Source organism: Argopecten irradians, chromosome 7 (genome assembly GCF_041381155.1).
Source record: "Argopecten irradians isolate NY chromosome 7, Ai_NY, whole genome shotgun sequence".
NCBI classification, from domain to species: domain Eukaryota; kingdom Metazoa; phylum Mollusca; class Bivalvia; order Pectinida; family Pectinidae; genus Argopecten; species Argopecten irradians.
Window position 1 is genome coordinate 22055985 of NC_091140.1, and position 19592 is coordinate 22075576.

At 38.3% G+C, this 19592-nt stretch overlaps 2 protein-coding genes across 4 annotated transcripts in view; one reads left to right on the forward strand and one right to left on the reverse strand.

Moving 5' to 3' along the window:
- The window catches only part of LOC138327856 (cubilin-like), a 52038-nt gene that overhangs the window by 24980 nt on the left and 7466 nt on the right, over nucleotides 1-19592 (forward strand). For all 3 annotated transcript variants that reach the window (XM_069274277.1, XM_069274279.1, XM_069274278.1), the window contains exons 10-16: nucleotides 9706-9797; nucleotides 10015-10127; nucleotides 10560-10658; nucleotides 11247-11412; nucleotides 11667-11749; nucleotides 15034-15369; nucleotides 19429-19591. In XM_069274277.1, the coding sequence (XP_069130378.1) occupies nucleotides 9706-9797; nucleotides 10015-10127; nucleotides 10560-10658; nucleotides 11247-11412; nucleotides 11667-11749; nucleotides 15034-15369; nucleotides 19429-19591 (1052 nt within the window). The remainder of the gene's footprint in view (nucleotides 1-9705; nucleotides 9798-10014; nucleotides 10128-10559; nucleotides 10659-11246; nucleotides 11413-11666; nucleotides 11750-15033; nucleotides 15370-19428; nucleotide 19592) is intronic.
- On the reverse strand, nucleotides 5068-5871 carry LOC138326863 (uncharacterized). Its single transcript, XM_069272851.1, has 2 exons — nucleotides 5631-5871; nucleotides 5068-5381 (listed from the first exon to the last, which is right to left on the reverse strand). The coding sequence occupies exons 1-2, from the start codon at nucleotides 5869-5871 to the stop codon at nucleotides 5068-5070; spliced, it is 555 nt and encodes a 184-aa protein (XP_069128952.1).

The window sequence follows — 19592 nt, forward strand, 5'->3', positions numbered from 1 at the left end:
ATACGTAACGTTAACAATAAAGATTCATTTCACTGTTTTGCTGTCTGACACAGTGATCATGATAATCAAGTAATGCACATGCAGTAGTTCAAGGACGAAAGCAGGAAACAGAAAATGACCTACGTTATGAAAATTAACATTTATTTTCATTAAATTTTTCAGAAAGTGATGATAAGGATAATATTAATAATGCTTATATAAAATTAACGTTGATTTAATACCAGAAAATCTAGAACTTCTTCAACAAGATTTATATACGGTATTATATCTGCACAATGTTAAGGGGAGGTAATTTATAATTTTTTACCTGATATTCAGAAACTATCAGTCAATTCACATTTTCTTAGATAATCTGTTGAATTTTATTGTTTTAATTTTAGTACTGCCATTCAGAATTTGTGTGGAACAAAAACCTACCTGATGAAACTTTTTCTATAGGTAACAAACAACAATTTTCTAAAATTTCGATCATCTGTAGTGACATCCTCAATATTTCAGGGGTTTCTATAACTAACTTTCCACCCCTGGACTATCTGATAGCAAAACTGGAGGCAGCACAGAACAGACATATCTTAATTTCTAGCCAGATACTGACCATAGGTCAGTGGCTTTTCTCCAGGTATTCTGGCTTTCCTTTACCTAAAACCAAACCATCTCCTGTTGGTAATTACCTTTTGTCCTTAGTATGCATTTTGGAACTGAAAAGTTGAAAGACCGCCATGTAGCTTTTAAAATTGTTATCTCCATGTTTCATAACTTTCCAAATTTTGCATGTGAGTACCTCTTGATACCTTGTTATACATACCATATTTGACCCATTAAGTGCCCCCATCCCTATAAGCGACGGCCTCCCCTTTTTTAGCTTCAATTACACTTACTGTATTCACAGTAATTAGCGCCCAGGGCCCTTAATTGTTGTAAGAAAGGGGGGTGCTTTTTATTAATGAACTAAGATGTAAATTGTAGACAAAAAATATCAGTCATATATAAAATCTTTCTGTACTCTTGGCACATTAATATCTTACAGTAAACGTGTATATGTCTTTTATCCTTTAATTGACACACATTATAATGTTGTGATTCACATGAAAAAGAAGTTCATGCATGTACAATGGGATATAATGCTGTTGTTGAAGGCATCACATGTTGTAAACATTGTTAAATCCTTGGGATGGGGGTGTTTATACATAACTTAAATACATCCCTCAGAAATGGGGAGGGGGTGCTAATTACGGCGAAAATGGTACCTCAAATTAAATTTAGACTGAAAATATTAAAACTGTGTTGGTTTCCCTACTGATATCTTTCGCATATTGATTGATGGCTTACTTTGTAGAATAATTTTATGAAAGGTTAGTTCAAATTTGTTTCTATTAAGCGTACCTTTATTTGTTTTCATTTAGTGTCCCCTTATTTGCCTCTATTAAGCGTCCCCTTATTTGTTTCTATTTAGTGTCCCTTATTTGATTCCATTAAGCGTCCCCTTATTTGTTTCCATTTAGTGTCCCTTATTTGCTTCCATTAAGCGTCCCCTTATTTGTTTCCATTTAGTGTCCCTTATTTGCTTCCATTAAGCGTCCCCTTATTTGTTTCCATTTAGTGTCCCTCATTTGATTCCATTAAGCGTCCCCTTATTTGTTTCCATTTAGTGTCCCTCATTTGATTCCATTTAGTGTCCCCTTATTTGTTTCCATTAAGCGTCTCCTTATTTGTTTCCATTTAGTGTCCCTCATTTGATTCCATTTAGCATCCCCTTATTTGTTTCAATTTAGCGTCCCCTTCATTGTTTTCATTTTGAATACTGTATTACATGTTTGTACCAATCAGAAAACAAGTTGAGGATAAAGGGAAATGGAAACAAGTGTTGGAGGCACCTCTGTAAAACTATCACCTTAATGTTTGATACACAGTAAACTTAAGCAGGGATATTAAAAATGATTGTAAAAACAAAGTGTAGGGTAGAGAAATGTCTGGAAGGGAGGCATTAAATAGGGATTAAGGAAAAGGTAGAAGTGTGAATTCTGAATAGGAAGGAAAAGTAACGGGGTTTTAACATCCAACAGGTAAAATTCAACATAACAAAGGTTAAAAACCTAAATATTTAAAACGACATTTGTATCTAGGTAGGGAATGACAAGAAATCAAGATGACCCTATTTGCATGCGTAACATATTGTGTGTAGAGAAATATTGTATGGTAGTGAATGTATGAAGGGGTCAATTTGGCTTTTTCCCTATAAACGACTTCTCAGAAACTTTCCATGGGATAGCACTCATAATGCGATAATAGCATGGGGATTTAAAATTGTACAAATGATTGGGCTGACTTCCGGTGAACTGAGGGGCGGGTCAAAAGGGGTCTATTTGGCTATTTCCATATAAAGGACTTCTTCTCTGAAACTAAGCATGGCATAGCAATCATAATGCAATGGTAGTATCCTTATAGGGTGGGGATTCAAAATTGTACAATTGATGGGGCTGACCCCATGGGGCCTAAGGGGCAAAGTCAAAAGGGGTCAATTTGACTATTTCCATATAAACGACTTCTTCTCTGAAACTAAACATGGGATAGCACTCATAATGCAATGGTAGCATCCTTATAGGATGGGGATTCAAAATTGTACAAATGATAGGGCTGACTGCCGTGGACCTGAGGGGCGGGGTCAAAAGGGGTTGATTTGCCTATATCAATATAAACAACTTCTTTTTTGAAACTAAGCATGGGATAGCATAGGGTTGGATTAAAAACTGTGCAAATGGTCAAACGGACCCCCCAAGGGGCCTGAGGGGCAGGGCTTAAAGGGTCAATTTGGATATTTTCTTATAAACAACTTCTTCTCAGAAACTAAGCATGGGATAGCACTCATAATGCAATGGTAGCATCCTTATAGGGTGGGATTCAAAACTGTGGAAAATGTTGGGACTGACTCCCCAAGGGTCCTGAGGGGCAGGGCCTAAAGGGTCAATTTGGCTATTTTCATATAAACGACTTCTTCTCTAAAACTAAGCATGGGATAGCACTCATAATACAATGGTTAGCATCCTTATAGGGTGGGATTCAAAATTGTACAAATGATTGGGTCCTGAGGGGCAGAGCCAAAAAGAATCAATATGGCGACTTTCATATAAGCAACTTCTTCTCTGAAACTTAGCCATGATATGGTTGGGATTAAAAATTAAACTAATCGCTGGGTCAATTTAGCTATTTCTGATTGTAAGAGTTTTTGTGATAATTCGTTAAAAAACCAAAGAAACAGGTAAGCAAACACATGACATCACAATCAATACCCACCCACAAGGGCAGATAACTCTGTAATATGCAAAGACTGAATATAATATCATTGATTACTTGACTTAAACAAAATTAATTCAATGCCCTAGGCAGTAGGTATGATCTTGGTCTATATATAGATTTACTTGAAATACAGGTTGTAATATACTTTGGAAAGGGAGATAACTTGCATTTTTTTCAAAGTATCCTACAATTTATATTAGGAGTGTCACAGTTAACCGAAAATACGGTTAACTGAAATATCCAATCGTACAGTTCGGTTTGGTACGATGATTCTTAGCTTCAGTTTGGTTCATTAAAAGAAATAAATGTCCTATATTACCTGTAATTTATGTGTATAAACTGTATTGCTGATAATATTTCATTGAAATTACAGCGAAATTGTGTCAGAATCCCGAGAAAAACACCTGTTTACCAACATATGTGTGTAACATGTGTGCTAGTTCAGTCAGTCAGAAGATCGTTTTTTGCTGTTTAATGGGGATATTTTTTGCACATGCATAATACCTAAAGATATATTTCACTTACTTTTTGATATATTATAATTGTTGATGCTTTTATTATAATTTTTTGATAACAATCCGGCAGAATATCGGCAGCTAAAACAGACCACCATTGTGTTGCAATGGTAAACAATCCTGTTTCCTTCAGGCAAGAATCTGTGAATTTGACCGTTTTATGATTGAACATGCACCTGCTACGTAACAATCTTCAACTTTATTTTTGGTCCAATGCATATTACTTCTTTTAAACACTTTTTTCTGAGATAATAAAATCAATGTATTGAATTGCGGTATTGTCTCTTTGACTGATAAATGCGTCACGAGTACTGAGAGAGTTAAAAAGATAAGTAAATGTGCAATCAGGTTTGTTTAAAGATATTCCAGTGCCGACAGATCATAAATGATACTCAGCATTTGAATAAAAATTGGTATTTAATCATGTTATGTCTTATTAACATAAAAAATAACATGAAATAATTATTTTTTTTGTTGCATGCACAATCAGTACTTCATTCCATACAGGATATAGTGCGGTGGATTTTTTTTCAAGATGCAACTAATTATTATTAATGTTTTTAATTTTGATTAAAATTTTGATAGAGGAAAGAAATGTTTGTTTGAGTGATGTACCATCTTTTTAAATCTAAAGCAAAACTTGTTTTTGATAGTAAATAGACTTAAATAGAGTTTAAGTAAGATTTGTCTGAACCGAAGCAAATAAACCATAAACCGATCAACAAAAATTGAAACCGAACTGAGCTGAAAAAACATGAACAATGACATCCCTAATTTATATATATTATACCAGAAAGCTTTTATTGAACACAAACAACAATACAATGTATAATGATACAAAACAGACTTTATTTATAAAGCACTACAGCAGTTATCAACAGAATAATAAGTCACTTTTTGATTGAAATAAATTATTGGATCATAAGCACTAGTAACTGTTTTTCTGTCCATGCATATTGTCCAAACCTAATATATTGATCAAACATTGATTGACCATTAGGTAGAAAACTACACATTGGATTATAATAATATGGTTGTCCCCATTAAAACAATGACACATTTTGTTAATGGTCTGTATGGAAACTGTCAGATTAACAGTCATCGTTACCAAAGAAACACATCATCAAATCATTGCTATGGACACACTCATATAAGTCATGGTTGCCATGGAAACACTTATCTATCTTGGAGATATGGCTGCTTTGGATGCACTTATGAACATACCAATTAATCACAGTTTATTGTTGCTACGGATACACTAATTGTCTCTGTAGTAGTTGCTATGGATAACAGTGAGAGTATGTGAGATACCCTTATCCTGGTCGACCTCCAGATCTGAGAGACTCGTGAAGTCCGGCAGGTTTGGAATGGTGAGAGCCTCCTGTCCAAGAGTATGCATGATGTCTTTCACTATTTGCTGGACTTGCTGCCACTTGTATAGACGATAGACGCGATACTGGAACTTGATTCCGTTGGCAACTGATCGGTGCGTTAGGATCCTAAGGGCCTGGCCTTTCCGCCCCTGTCCTAGGTACACTAGGGCCTGTCTGGTCAGTCTGGCGATGTAGCTGTCTGTAAAACAAGAAAAAGATATTGGTTAAGATAGGCATTGAAAGCAAATTAACACAAGTGACACTTCATACAACTTGATTTAACTTCCAATCAAATTAGTATACCACTAAGCCATACATGTACACCAATGCAAATGTAATAAAAAAAATACTGGTGTACCTGGTAATTCAATTAAACACATTCAAATTGGAAAGTTTTAATTTCAAGGAATGAGACTGAAGAAATTTGATATGGTATTAGTATAATTACCTAAAAGGTTGATTTGTTGGAGGGACCGATCATGCTGGATCAACAACTTCCTCAGACTCAAGGCTGTGCCAAGCACATCAGGGGTGTGTAAATCATCAGTATCAGTTGTTGTATCATGGCTGTCTGTGAGGACAGAAGTTGGTAAATCATCAGTATCAATTGTCGTATCATGGCTGTCTGTGAGGATAGAAGTTGGTAAATCATCCATGTCGGTCATGACGTTCCTTGTGAAAGAGGCCATCTTAACTTATCGAAGATTGAGGAAATGTGTACTATAGGTTGATAACTCAAAGACAAATGTGTGGTCCCTAAGGATCTGAGGTCTATATATAAGGACTCCTCGCTCCATTGTTCTCCCTGGCTGGGGCCAACATCTCTACTCACTTTGGTCTAGGTAAATAAAAGATCAAAGTGAAAACCTATAATATTTCCAATCATGAAGTGAGGACCTTTGCCCTTTGATCCTCCTAATTAGATCACACCTGTATGACCTTTTGACCTCACTAATTAAACAGAAGGCTATAAAGGGTGAGTGGAGTGTGACCAGTAACATGAGGTACTAATGATCGTTATGTAACAAGGTGTTGTTACAGCTTACCTGTAAAGGTAATTATCCTTCTCACCTTTGTGATTAATTCACTTTACAATAACAACAATCAACAGCTTTGATAAACAACACACTACTGTTACAACCTTCTGGAATATTTCTGTACACTGTAGAAGTATAACTTAAGTATTCTTGAATAATTTCACAAAGTTATTTTATCATAAGTCAGTAAAAAATTATATCATGTTATTGATTATACACAAACAAACAAAAAATATTATCAGCTTATTGATAATCTTATCTACATGTTATTTCTCAAGAAGAAAATTTTACAAGTTGAGGTATAATGAAATACAATACTTATTATGCATCTAAAGTCATGATGTATTTAATATACAGATATTATATATATATACATATGTATATTGTTGCTTAATTCAACTATTTTTCATTAACACTTGTAATAATTCATATCTTTTTAAAAGGAGAAATAACCAAAGTTCGATCATATGTAATTATTACGCTGGGACTTAAAAATGACTTTTAAGGAGGATGATTATTTAGATAACAAACCAGTTCTGGAAAAAGATGAAGTAGAAGTATTTATGAAACCAACAGATGATGGAAAGACATTAGATCTTTGTTATTTCAACACATACTACAGCTAGGAAAGGATTTGTATAGGCTTTGCCTGTTGTCCGATCCATTTGATAATACTTTATCATTTATACTATATTTATTTTTATACATGTATTATCAATAAAATATTTTAAAATGAAAAACATACTACAATTTAAATTGACATGTGTACACTGGAGTCGCAATAATCCAGATATTGATATTCTGGAAAATTCACAATCAAGACAGTAATGTCACGGAAAATATTTGATTGTTGAGTATATGATTAGATGGAATCTGATCCCTGGACAATTCACAATCCACATGGATTGGGCAGGGGAGGCAAGTGTTCATCCATCTGAGGTTATCAACGATCCATCTGATCCCTGGACAATTCACAATCCACATGGATTGGGCAGGGGAGGCAAGTGTTCAGGTTATCAATGATCCATCTGATACCTGGACAATTCACAATCCACATGGATTGGGCAGGGGAGGCAAGTGTTCAGGTTATCAATGATCCATCTGATACCTGGACAATTCACAATCTACATGGATTGGGCAGGGGAGGCAAGTGTTCAGGTTATCAATGATCCATCTGATAACTGGACAATTCACAATCTACATGGTTTGGGCAGGGGAGGCAAGTGTTCAGGTTATCAATGATCCATCTGATACCTGGACAATTCACAATCCACATGGTTTGGGCAGGGGAGGCAAGTGTTCAGGTTATCAATGATCCATCTGATCCCTGGACAATTCACAATCCACATGGATTGGGCAGGGGAGGCAAGTGTTCAGGTTATCAATGATCCATCTGATACCTGGACAATTCACAATCTACATGGATTGGGCAGGGGAGGCAAGTGTTCAGGTTATCAATGATCCATCTGATACCTGGACAATTCACAATCTACATGGATTGGGCAGGGGAGGCAAGTGTTCAGGTTATCAATGATCCATCTGATACCTGGACAATTCACAATCCACATGGATTGGGCAGGGGAGGCAAGTGTTCAGGTTATCAATGATCCATCTGATACCTGGACAATTCACAATCCACATGGTTTGGGCAGGGGAGGCAAGTGTTCAGGTTATCAATGATCCATCTGATACCTGGACAATTCACAATCCAACATGGATTGGGCAGGGGAGGCAAGTGTTCAGGTTATCAATGATCCATCTGATACCTGGACAATTCACAATCCACATGGTTTGGGCAGGGGAGGCAAGTGTTCAGGTTTATCAATGATCCATCTGATACCTGGACAATTCACAATCCACATGGTTTGGGCAGGGGAGGCAAGTGTTCAGGTTATCAATGATCCATCTGATACCTGGACAATTCACAATCCACATGGTTTGGGCAGGGGAGGCAAGTGTTCAGGTTATCAATGATCCATCTGATACCTGGACAATTCACAATCCACATGGTTTTGGGCAGGGGAGGCAAGTGTTCAGGTTATCAACGATCCATCTGATACCTGGACAATTCACAATCCACATGGTTTGGGCAGGGGAGGCAAGTGTTCAGGTTATCAACGATCCATCTGATACCTGGACAATTCACAATCCACATGGTTTGGGCAGGGGAGGCAAGTGTTCAGGTTATCAACGATCCATCTGATACCTGGACAATTCACAATCCACATGGTTTGGGCAGGGGAGGCAAGTGTTCAGGTTATCAACGATCCATCTGATACCTGGATAATTCACAATCCACATGGTTTGGGCAGGGGAGGCAATTGTTCAGGTTATCAACGATCCATCTGATATCTGGACAATTCACAATCCACATGTTTTGGGCAGGGGAGGCAATTGTTCAGGTTATCAACGATCCATCTGATACCTGGACAATTCACAATCCACATGGTTTGGGCAGGGGAGGCAATTGTTCTGGTTATCAACGATCCATCTGATACCTGGACAATTCACAATCCACATGGTTTGGGCAGGGGAGGCAATTGTTCTGGTTATCAACGATCCATCTGATACCTGGACAATTCAAAATCCACATGGATTGGGCAGGGGAGGCAAGTGTTCAGGTTATCAACGATCCATCTGATACCTGGACAATTCACAATCCACATGGTTTGGGCAGGGGAGGCAAGTGTTCAGATTATCAACGATCCATCACTGATACCTGGACAATTCAAAATCCACATGGATTGGGCAGGGGAGGCAAGTTTTCAGGTTATCAACGATTCATCTGATCCCTGGACAATTCACAATCCACATGGTTTGGGCAGGGGAGGCAAGTGTTCAGGTTATCAATGATCCATCTGATACCTGGACAATTCACAATCCACATGGTTTGGGCAGGGGAGGCAAGTGTTCAGGTTATCAACGATCCATCTGATACCTGGACAATTCACAATCCACATGGTTTGGGCAGGGGAGGCAAGTGTTCAGGTTATCAACGATTCATCTGATCCCTGGACAATTCACAATCCACATGGTTTGGGCAGGGGAGGCAAGTGTTCAGGTTATCAATGATCCATCTGATACCTGGACAATTCACAATCCACATGGTTTGGGCAGGGGAGGCAAGTGTTCAGGTTATCAACGATTCATCTGATACCTGGACAATTCACAATCCACATGGTTTGGGCAGGGGAGGCAAGTGTTCAGGTTATCAATGATCCATCTGATACCTGGACAATTCACAATCCACATGGTTTGGGCCATGGTTTGGGCAGGGGAGGCAAGTGTTCAGATTATCAAGGTCCACTGTAATCCTGGGTCAGCGATCAAGTTTTGAAATCAATTTTAATTAATACCATCTTCATTACAAAACTTGAGTCCCTGCTGTGAAATCTAATTTAACCACAAAGAGGACTAGATCTTACATTACATGTATGTATTGCGTTATGTTTATGAGCTAAATATGATTCCTTGTTTGATTTTCAGGCCCAGGTAACATTTGTGAGCGGGAATATGAACAATGCCAGCCTCGAGGTGTATGACGATAACACACCATCTAAGGAAATAGCAGTGTTCAAGTAAGTGATTCATTAACCTCGTAAGATTTACCAAATTGTTGATCAAAAAGAGAAGGAACAAATCTCACCATATACTTCAAAGAATTTATCTGGTTGTGTATTTGTGTCATTATTTTTATGAACAGTTAACAGTTCTGGGTCACAAATTTTAAGATGGTCACTTGGATTCGAGAATGATATAACATTAGATTTTCATTTTTGATATTTTGTTTTGTAGAAAGGTGTCTGACTTCTATACCATTACCGGGAGTGGACAAAATATCCTCATCCAAGCCAACAACTTCTTTGGTGTTCAGACATTTACGGCCGATTACAAAACCGTCCAACCAGGTAATTATAGGTCATCAGGACCACAGTAAAGTTTCCAATGCTCACACAACAGTTACCGATACATCTGGTGTTAAAATAGTGTAACACCAGCTATATAGATAGCTTGTAATATGTGGCTAATATGTCCAAGCATACTTACCACTAGCCCTCCACCTCTGGGTAATGAGATCAAAACCCACCTATGACATTTTTTAGGTGCTATCCTCTTCTAAGTTCTGAGTTGTCTGCCCTTGGGAACAGATTTACCTTATGCATGTACAATGTGTATCATTATTTTTCAAAGAGAAAATTTATACATCCCTTTCACAAATACTGATTGTGTTACTGCCACGGACACAGTAACAATGAATATCTGTTGACAAGGGAAGATAATCTGCACAAATAATTAAGGCACAACATCATTTCAAACATGAACTCTTTTTTGTATTCCAGGTTGTGATCAGTTGTCTACTGAACCGTACGGGACTTACAGTATGGTCAGTAAAAGTGGCACACAGTGTACTTGGTCCATTAAACCTCAGAACGGTGCCTGTAAGTAACAGGATATAAGTCAATATGACCTTGAGTATCAAGCAGCGTGACATTGACCTCTGAGGTCACGCCCTTGTAAAATGACTCCACACAAATTTTCAGTGTATAATAAACCTTGATAGGATGAATTTGAAGTGCCTTGGTTGATGATCACCACAGCATCCACAGAATAATGGGGGACAAAATAAGTTACTAAGGAAACTGGCAACTTAAATCTCTGTTCTGAATTCAATTGACCTTAGGGTATCGGATGGTGTAGTGGTTTAAAGTCATCTAGCGACCTGGGTTTGATTCCTAGCACGGATGTGAAAAGGTCAGGGGTCACCTGCCCGATCATGTGGGTTTTCTCTGGGCACTCTGGTTTCCTCCCACTTTTAAGACCCCTGGCACGCTTTCATTCGGGCCATCGAAAGTAATTTGTATAAGTTGTAGTACTTTTTTTCGTAATCCATTGAAAATAGATAAAGTTTATATTTATACTTATAATAAGTAATGACCGTGAAGGTTTTCAAAATTCACCTAGAGTGCTTCAAACTTTATATATGTAGAATAAAAGTATTTTGTGGATTATTTCTGTCTTTATCACAGGGTTACTGGACCTTACCCTGGGTCATGTGATGCTGTGTAAGAACGACACTTTAGCTCTGTACCAAGGACTGACCAAGGCGGTCATCTCTCCACTGGTCACTCTCAATGCGAACACTCAGGGCTCTCTGGTACCAGCCATCTACTCCCAGAGTCAAACTGGATTCAGGTGGGTCATCTGGAATGCAAATCTAATTGGGGTAAAAAATGGAAAACAAATCAACCTAAGTATTCTTAAGGTTTAAAAGCTGGTAACTAAAAAAATGAAGTGAAATATTAATATGAATGAGTAAAAACAAATGTAGAAATGCTGAGAATGTACACCAATTAGCATTACCAGTGAGACTTAAGTCATCTGTGGTGTTATTGAGATATGTTATAAATATTTGATAAGAGCTGATGAAGAGTCTGGTTCCTGTATAGGTTGGTCCTCACCAGTCCCAATGGTAGCTGTACCCAGAACAGTTCAGCCTCCGTCACAGCTGCCTACCAGACTAGCATGGCTAGTAAGTACATGGGATGATGGTTAGAAATTGTTGTCATAGGACAAAAAGTATGAACAATAATTTGTAATATGGCCTTATTGACATTAAGACCTACTTTTTGTGTCACCTACAACGCAAGGGCGACACTAAGGTATCACTATGTCGGCGTCGGCGTCCAGGAAATGTTTTCAGTACGATAACTTTTGTATATATTGTCTGATTTCAACCAAGTGTGGTTATTGCTTTATATCAATGTGATCTAGGATGAGTTCGATAACTGTCAAAATCCGTAAATATTTGCAAGAGTTATGGGACTTTAAAATTGTCAAAACAGATAAATTCATGGTGTCCGCTCGATAACTTATATATTAATTGTCCTTTTTCAACAAATTTTGGTATATTAATGAGATCTTAGATGGGTTCCATACTGGTCAAAATCCATAATTATTTGCAAGAGTAATGGGACTTTGTCAAAAAAGATAAATCCATGGTTTCAGCTAGATAAATCCATGGTTTCAGCTAGATAAATCCATGGTTTCAGCTAGATAAATCCATGGTTTCAGCTCGATACCTTTAGTATTTATTAGCTCACTTGACCCTAGGGCCGGTGAGCTTATGTCATGGCGCGGCGTCCATCGTCTATCCGTCCATCCTTCCGTCAACATTTCCATTAAATCACTACTAGTCATAGAGTTCTTCATGGATTCTGACCAAAATTGGCCAGAAACATCCTTGGGGGAAGGGGAACAGAGTTTGTATAAATTTTGGCTCTGACCCCACGGAGGCAGGAGGGGCGGGGCCCAATAGGGGTAATAGAGGTAAATCCTTTAAGTCTCAATTAGACCTAGAGGTCCGCATGGATTTTAACCAAAGGACTAGGTATGGTAAGGGTCTTTTATGGCCCCCAAATCCGCTATTTTTTAAAGTCTGTTATTTTAAGATGTTAATCTTGCATTTCAAATATTAACTACGTACCTGACATATTTGATAGTGCTATTAGGTAATATAGCAGTTCTAGTTGCCATGGAAACCATTTTTTATACATACATTATGCAAAATGTGAAAATTTCATTAAAATTGGCCTTTTTTATGCAGTTTTTCATCTAGTTAACATAGAGCGCATTCTAGAACAAACTTTATATTTCTCAAAATGATGTATTCTTTGTGTCTGCTAATTCCCTTAAAATATAAAGTTTGTTCTAGGTTGCGCTATATTGCTTTTAAAAGAAAAACTATAAAAAAAAATATGCCGAAATTGATCAAATTTTCAAATTTGCATAATTTATGCAAAGTTACCATGGTTATATAGCAAAACAAACTTTCTGTCAACAAAAATATCATTAAGTTTTTATCAGGGGCATATTCAATATTTCAAACGCTGCAACGTAATTTCTAAATACTTAATTTGAAATTTGGTAGATTTAGGGGCCAAAAAGAGCCATTACCATATCTAGTCCTTTGACCAGAAACATCCTTTGGGGAAGGGGAATAGAGTTTGTATAAAATTTGGCTCTGACCCCCCCAGAGCAGGAGGGGTGGGGCCCAATAAGGGAAATAGAGGTAAATCCTTTAAGTCGCTACTTGTCATATAGTTCTGCATGGATTGATACCAAATTTGTCCAGAAACATCCTTGGGGAAAGGGGAACTGAGTTTGTATAAATTTTGGTCCTGACCCCCTGGGGGCTGGAGGGACGGGGCCCTATAGGGGAAATTGAGGTAAATTTTTAAACCGCAACTAGTCATAGAGTTCTACATGGATTGTAAACAAATTTGGCCAGAAACATCCTTGGAGGAAGGGGAACAGAGTTAGTATAAATTTTGGCCCTGACCCCACTTGGGGCAGGAGGGACAGGGCCATATAGGGGAAATTGAGGTAAATCTTTAAACCGCTAATACAGTTCTACATGGATTGTAAACAAATTTGGCCAGAAACATCTGTGGGGGAAGGTAATAGAGTTTGTATGAAATTTTCTAGCCTCCGGGGCCGGAGGGGTGGGGCCCAATAAGGAAAATAATGGTAAATCTTTAAATCGCTACTAGTCATAGAGGTCTGCATCGATTGAAACCAAATTTGTCCAGAAACATTCTTGGAGGAAGGGGAACAGAGTTTGTATAAATTTTGGGTTTGTACCCCCGGGGGCAAGAGGGGCGGGGCCCAATAGGGGTTATAGAGGTAAATCCTTTAAGTCTCTATAAGTCCTAGTGTTCTGCATGGATTGAAACCAAATTTTTCCAGAAACATCCTTGGGGGAAGGAAAACAGAGTTTGCATAATTTTTGGCTCTTACCTCCGGGGGCAGGAGGGGCGGGGCTACTAGTCATAGAGTTCTATATGGATTTGTAACCAAATTTTTCCAGAAACATCCTAGGGGGAAGGGGAATAGAGTTTGTATAAATTTTGGCTCTGACCCCCGGGGGGCAGGAGGGGTGGGCTCAATTGTGAAATAGAGGTAAATCCTGTAAATGCTACTAGTCATAGAGTTCTGCATGGATTGTAACAATGAGCCTGTATTCAGAACATAAGTTAGCATTACAAACCAGGTGGGCGATACAGGCCCTCTGGGCCTCTTGTTGTCTAATTTCAACATAATTTGGTATATTGCTTTATATTAATGAGATCTTGATGTGAGGTGATACTGGTTAAAATCCATCAACATTTGCAAGAGTTATGGGACTTGATAACTTCACCTTATTATTAACAATATTTTCAACTGTAAATTACTATTTTTTGTGATGCTGTGCAGACGACACATCCACTTCCATGTAATCTTGTCCTTGTATTATTCCAAAATTGTTTCGAATTGGTTTGTTTGGAGTTTAAGGTTAAAATGATGAGGTCCATGCTAGGCAAGAATCAGATATTGCAGAACACATTACTGTAACAATAAAACCTGCCTTAGCAACTGTCTCTGTATAGAGACAACCTGTCTCTGTATAGAGACCAACTGTCTCTGTATAGAGACAACCTGTCTCTGTATAGAGACCAACTGTCTCTGTATAGAGACCAACTGTCTCTGTATAGAGACAATCTGTCTCTGTATAGAGAACAACTGTCTCTGTATAGAGACCAACTGTCTCTGTATAGAAACAACCTGCTTATTAAGACCACTTTCTAATTAAGGTCTCAAATGACCAATTCCAACACAATTTGACATGTGTATAACGACCACTGGGTTTATAAAGACCATTTTCCTCTGTCCCTTGAGTTGTCTTTATAGACAGGTTTAATGGTATGTATTTTTCTTATGTATATTTGACACTTGTGTATATTCTCTGTATTTTCTGTTATGATATTTGTATTGTAGAGTGTGGAGAAGCCCTCACTTTCCCGACTGGAGTTGTAAACAGCCCCCTATACCCTAACCAGTACCCACTCAACGCTCACTGTAAATGGTCCTTCGTACCCAACAAGAAGCCATTGATCATGATATCGGTAAACAAGCTTGATCTAAACCCTAAACATAGCCTCACCGTGGATGATGGGAAGAAAAAAATGTCACTGGCTGGATACACAGATTTAGATCTTCTGATACCTACCACTAACAAGTCTAATCTAGTACTGGACTTCAACAGTGTTAGCTCTAATGTATCAGGTGCACCGACAACAGGGCGTGGCTTTGATGTCACCTATACTTATCTGGGTATGTACAAGCTATGTGACAAGTGCATAGAACTAGATTTATAGATTCATTTATTCCCTAGAAGTGTTTTGTAAATATGTAACTATACTGGTGAAATTGGTTAACTTAATTCAACATAAAACCTTTAAAGCAAGTTATGTTATGTTTTTATTTTTTTTTATTTTTTTATTTTTTTTATTTTCAAAAAGTTATGTTATGTGTATGTGAATGTTATGCTTATGTATCATTATTATGAAATCCCTTGAAAAATTACTGTAAAAAATTAACAAATTCAATGCTCTAATTTCTTGAATATATTTGATGTCATATTTTAATATGTTATGAGAGTAAAATTAGAGTGTCACATTGCCTTTTTAGGTCATCTGACCGAAGGTCAGGATGACCTATTGTCATCGTGTTTCGTCCGTCGTCGTGCGCCGTGCGCCGTGCGCCGTGCGCCGTGCGCCGTCCGCCGTGCGCCGTGCGCCGTGCGTCGTGCGTAAGACTATTTATACAAAAGCCTACTCCTCCTTAACCCTTGAGCGGATTACATCCATATTTGGTGTGAAACATCATTGGGGAAGGACAATTATATTTTATATAAATGAGCCTGGTCCGACCCCTTGGGGCTGAGGGGTGGGGCCCAAAAAGGGCAAATTTTCTTAATTTTAGCTTTAAAATCCTACTCCTCCTTCATCCTTGAATGGATTTCATCCATATTTGGTGTGAAACATCATTGGGGATGGACAATCATATTTTATATAAATGAGCCTTGTCCGACCCCTAGGGGCTGAGGGGTGGGGCCCCAAAAGAGCAAATTTTCTTAATTTAAGCTTTAAAATCCTACTCCTCTTTCATCCTTGGATGGATTTCATCCATATTTGGTGTGAAACATCATTGGGGAAGGACATTCATATTTTATATAAATGAGTCTGGTCCGACCCCTAGGGGCTGAGGGATGGGGCCCAAAAAAGGGCAAATTTTCTTAATTTAAGCTTTAAAATCCTACTCCTCCTTCATCCTTGAATGGATTTCATCTATATTTGGTGTAAAACATCGTTGGGGAAGGACAATCATATTTTATATAAATGAGCCTGGTCCGACCCCTAGGGGCAGAGGGGCGGGGCTCCAAAAGAGGAAATTTTCTTAATTTAAGCTTTAAAATCCTACTCCTCCTTCATCCTTGAATGGATTTCATCCATATTTGGTGTGAAACATCATTGGGGAAGGACAATCATATTTTGTATAAATGAGCCTTGTCCGACCCCTTGGGGCTGAGGGGTGGGGCCCCAAAAGGGCAAATTTTCTTAATTTTAGCTTTAAAATCCTACTCCTCCTTCATCCTTGGATGGATTTCATCCATATTTGGTGTGTAACATCATTGGGGATGGACAATCATATTTTATATAAATGAGCTTTGTCCGACCCCTAGAGGCTGAGGGATGGGGCCCCAAAAGGGCAAATTTTCTTAATTTAAGCTTTAAAATCCTACTCCTCTTTCATCCTTGAATGGATTTCATCTATATTTGGTGTAAAATATCATTGGGGGAAGGACAATCATATTTTATATAAATGAGCCTGGTTCGAACCCTAGGGGCTGAGGGGTGGGGCCCCGAAAGGGCAAATTTTCTTAATTTTAGCTTTAAAATCCTACTTCTCCTTCATCCTTGGATGGATTTCATCCATATTTGGTGTGAAACACTGTTGGGGAAGGACAATCATATTTTATATAAATGAGCCTGGTGACCCCTAGGGGCAGAGGGGCGGGGCTCCAAAAGGGGAAATTTTCTTAATTTAAGCTTTAAAATCCTACTCCTCCTTCATCCTTGAATGGATTTCATCCATATTTGGTGTGAAATATCAGTGGGGAAGGACAATCATATTTTATATAAATGAAATAGATCCGACCACTATGGGCAGAGGGGCGGGGCTCCAAAAGGTCAAATTTTCTTAATTTAAGCTAGATCCTACTCCTCCTTCATCCTTGGATGGATTTCATCCATATTTGGTGTGAAACATCATTGGGGAAGGACAATCATATTTTATATAAATGAGCCTGGTCCGACCCCTAGGGGCAGAGGGACGGGGCCTAAAAAGGGGAAATTTTCTTAATTTAAGCTTTAAAATCCTACTAGTCCTTCATCCTTGGATGGATTTCATCCATATTTGGTGTGAAACATCATTGGGGAAGGACAATCGTATTTTATATATATGAGTCTGGTCCGACCCCTAGGGGCTGAGGTGTGGGGCCCCAAAAGGGCAAATTTTCTTAAATTTAGCTGGCCCACTTCCTGTTTTCAGATTTCGGTCTCCAATCTCAAGGAAAATTGGTCTATAGGGGTTTTAATTGATTCTGAAGGGGAACTTTAGGTGAGGACAATCATATTTTGTAAAGGACCGAGCTAAGACCCATGGGGATAGTATGGCGGATGTCCAAAATGGAAGCTTTGCTGAAATTTGGCTTTAGAATCCGTAAATGGGTTACAACCATATATGGATGAAGGGCTACCAAGTTTGTTCAACGAATGACATTTACCTATTTCAGAAACTTACATATTCAACTAAGGAGTTCCTTGTATTGTTTATATTAATCGTTAAACAATACTTTATACTGTGACTTTGTTGTTTTGTGCAATGAGTCAGATGACCGTTAAGGCCCATGGGCCTCTTGTTGTTATTTAGTCATGTCTGCTTCTCTTTGTTTAATGTTATCATGAAGTGTCATTCTAGTTCTGAAATACTCCTCTCTCCTTTCTCTCAGTCTTCGTCCATGAAGATGCAATCATTCACACCCTAAGCTCTTATCTGGTTCTCCCCAATGCTTGATACAGGGGTTGGCAAGCTTGCATATATTGTAACAAGAGAGAATGAAATACATAAGGTGGTCTGGTGGTATAGTGGTTAAGCCACTCGACTTTCACCTAGCCGTCTGGGGTACGATCCCCGGCACAGACGTGAAAAGGTTAGGGGTCACCTGCTCGATCAGGTGGGTGTTCTCTGGGCACTCCAGTTTCCTCCCACACTAAGATCCCTTGTGCGCTTACATCCGGGCCATCGAAAGTGATTTGCATAAGTTGTATAACTTGTTTCGTAATCTATGTAAAATAAATAAAGTTTATAATTTTAATGAAATACAGGGGTTATAAGGGGTTTGATATCCAAACATTAGCTGAATGCTTCACCAACATAGCTATGTGGCTGCCGATGATGAACCATCCTATCATTTACTCTCTCTCTATTCTTAAGACATAACTTTGGTGACATAACTATTCAAAGTTTCAGTATCCACTGCTAAGCACATTCAAAATGCTTAAAGGGACAATTCAGTCTAAGAGAACATTAAAATTTGTACATATATAGAAAAAAAACCCAGTTCTAATGGAAATTAGATCAGTCGGTTTTACCTGAATATATGCCTGAAAAGCCGTTGGTTGTGACATGTGTGTAGATATTCAACCTCGCTTGCTGTCCGCCATTACACATTGTGGTCAAACTTCTTGTATGCCGAACCCTGTCCCTTGCTCTTAGAGAAATGCAACTTTTGTCTAGAACTGCTCAAATCGCTCTGACAGTAGTGTGTTTACCTTAATAGGTGAATTGTCTTGCCTAAAAATTATTTATCACCTTCTCAGTGGTTATGTAGTTTATTTGTTTAACGTGTGTGACTTTGGCTCTGGTATGGGTACAGCGTCCATGTTGTACCTGGTTAATCGTATTGATCAACGATTTGATATTTCAACGATATTGATTAAAATACTAACGTGGAATTTGTCAATATTTTATGTTATATGTTTCATAAGAAATGTAGAACTATACATTTATGACATATTTTGCTTCTTGGTTATGTAAAAGAATTAGCCTGAGTGAATTGTCCCTTTAAAAAATAGGTTTCCAAGCTTGCTGATTATGTAAATGGATCAAGAGAAGAAAACATAGCTGCCAGACTTTTGTTCAAACCTGGGACCTCTCTGGATACATTACTGATTGAGCCACCAGCAAGGTCATCAGCAAGGTCATCAGAGATGGACCCATTCCAGAACTGCTACATCTTGTATAAATATATTCCCTCTTTAATCACAGATTGTGGAGGGAAAATATCTGTTACCAAACCAGGAAAGCTTGATGTGAGTCCTAAAGCTTGGAATACCAGTCATTTGTGTGTTTGGCAAATACAAGCTCTCAGCAAGGCCAATAACTCGGACATCTTGTCCCTGAATATTTCAGTCAGTGGAAACACTACACAG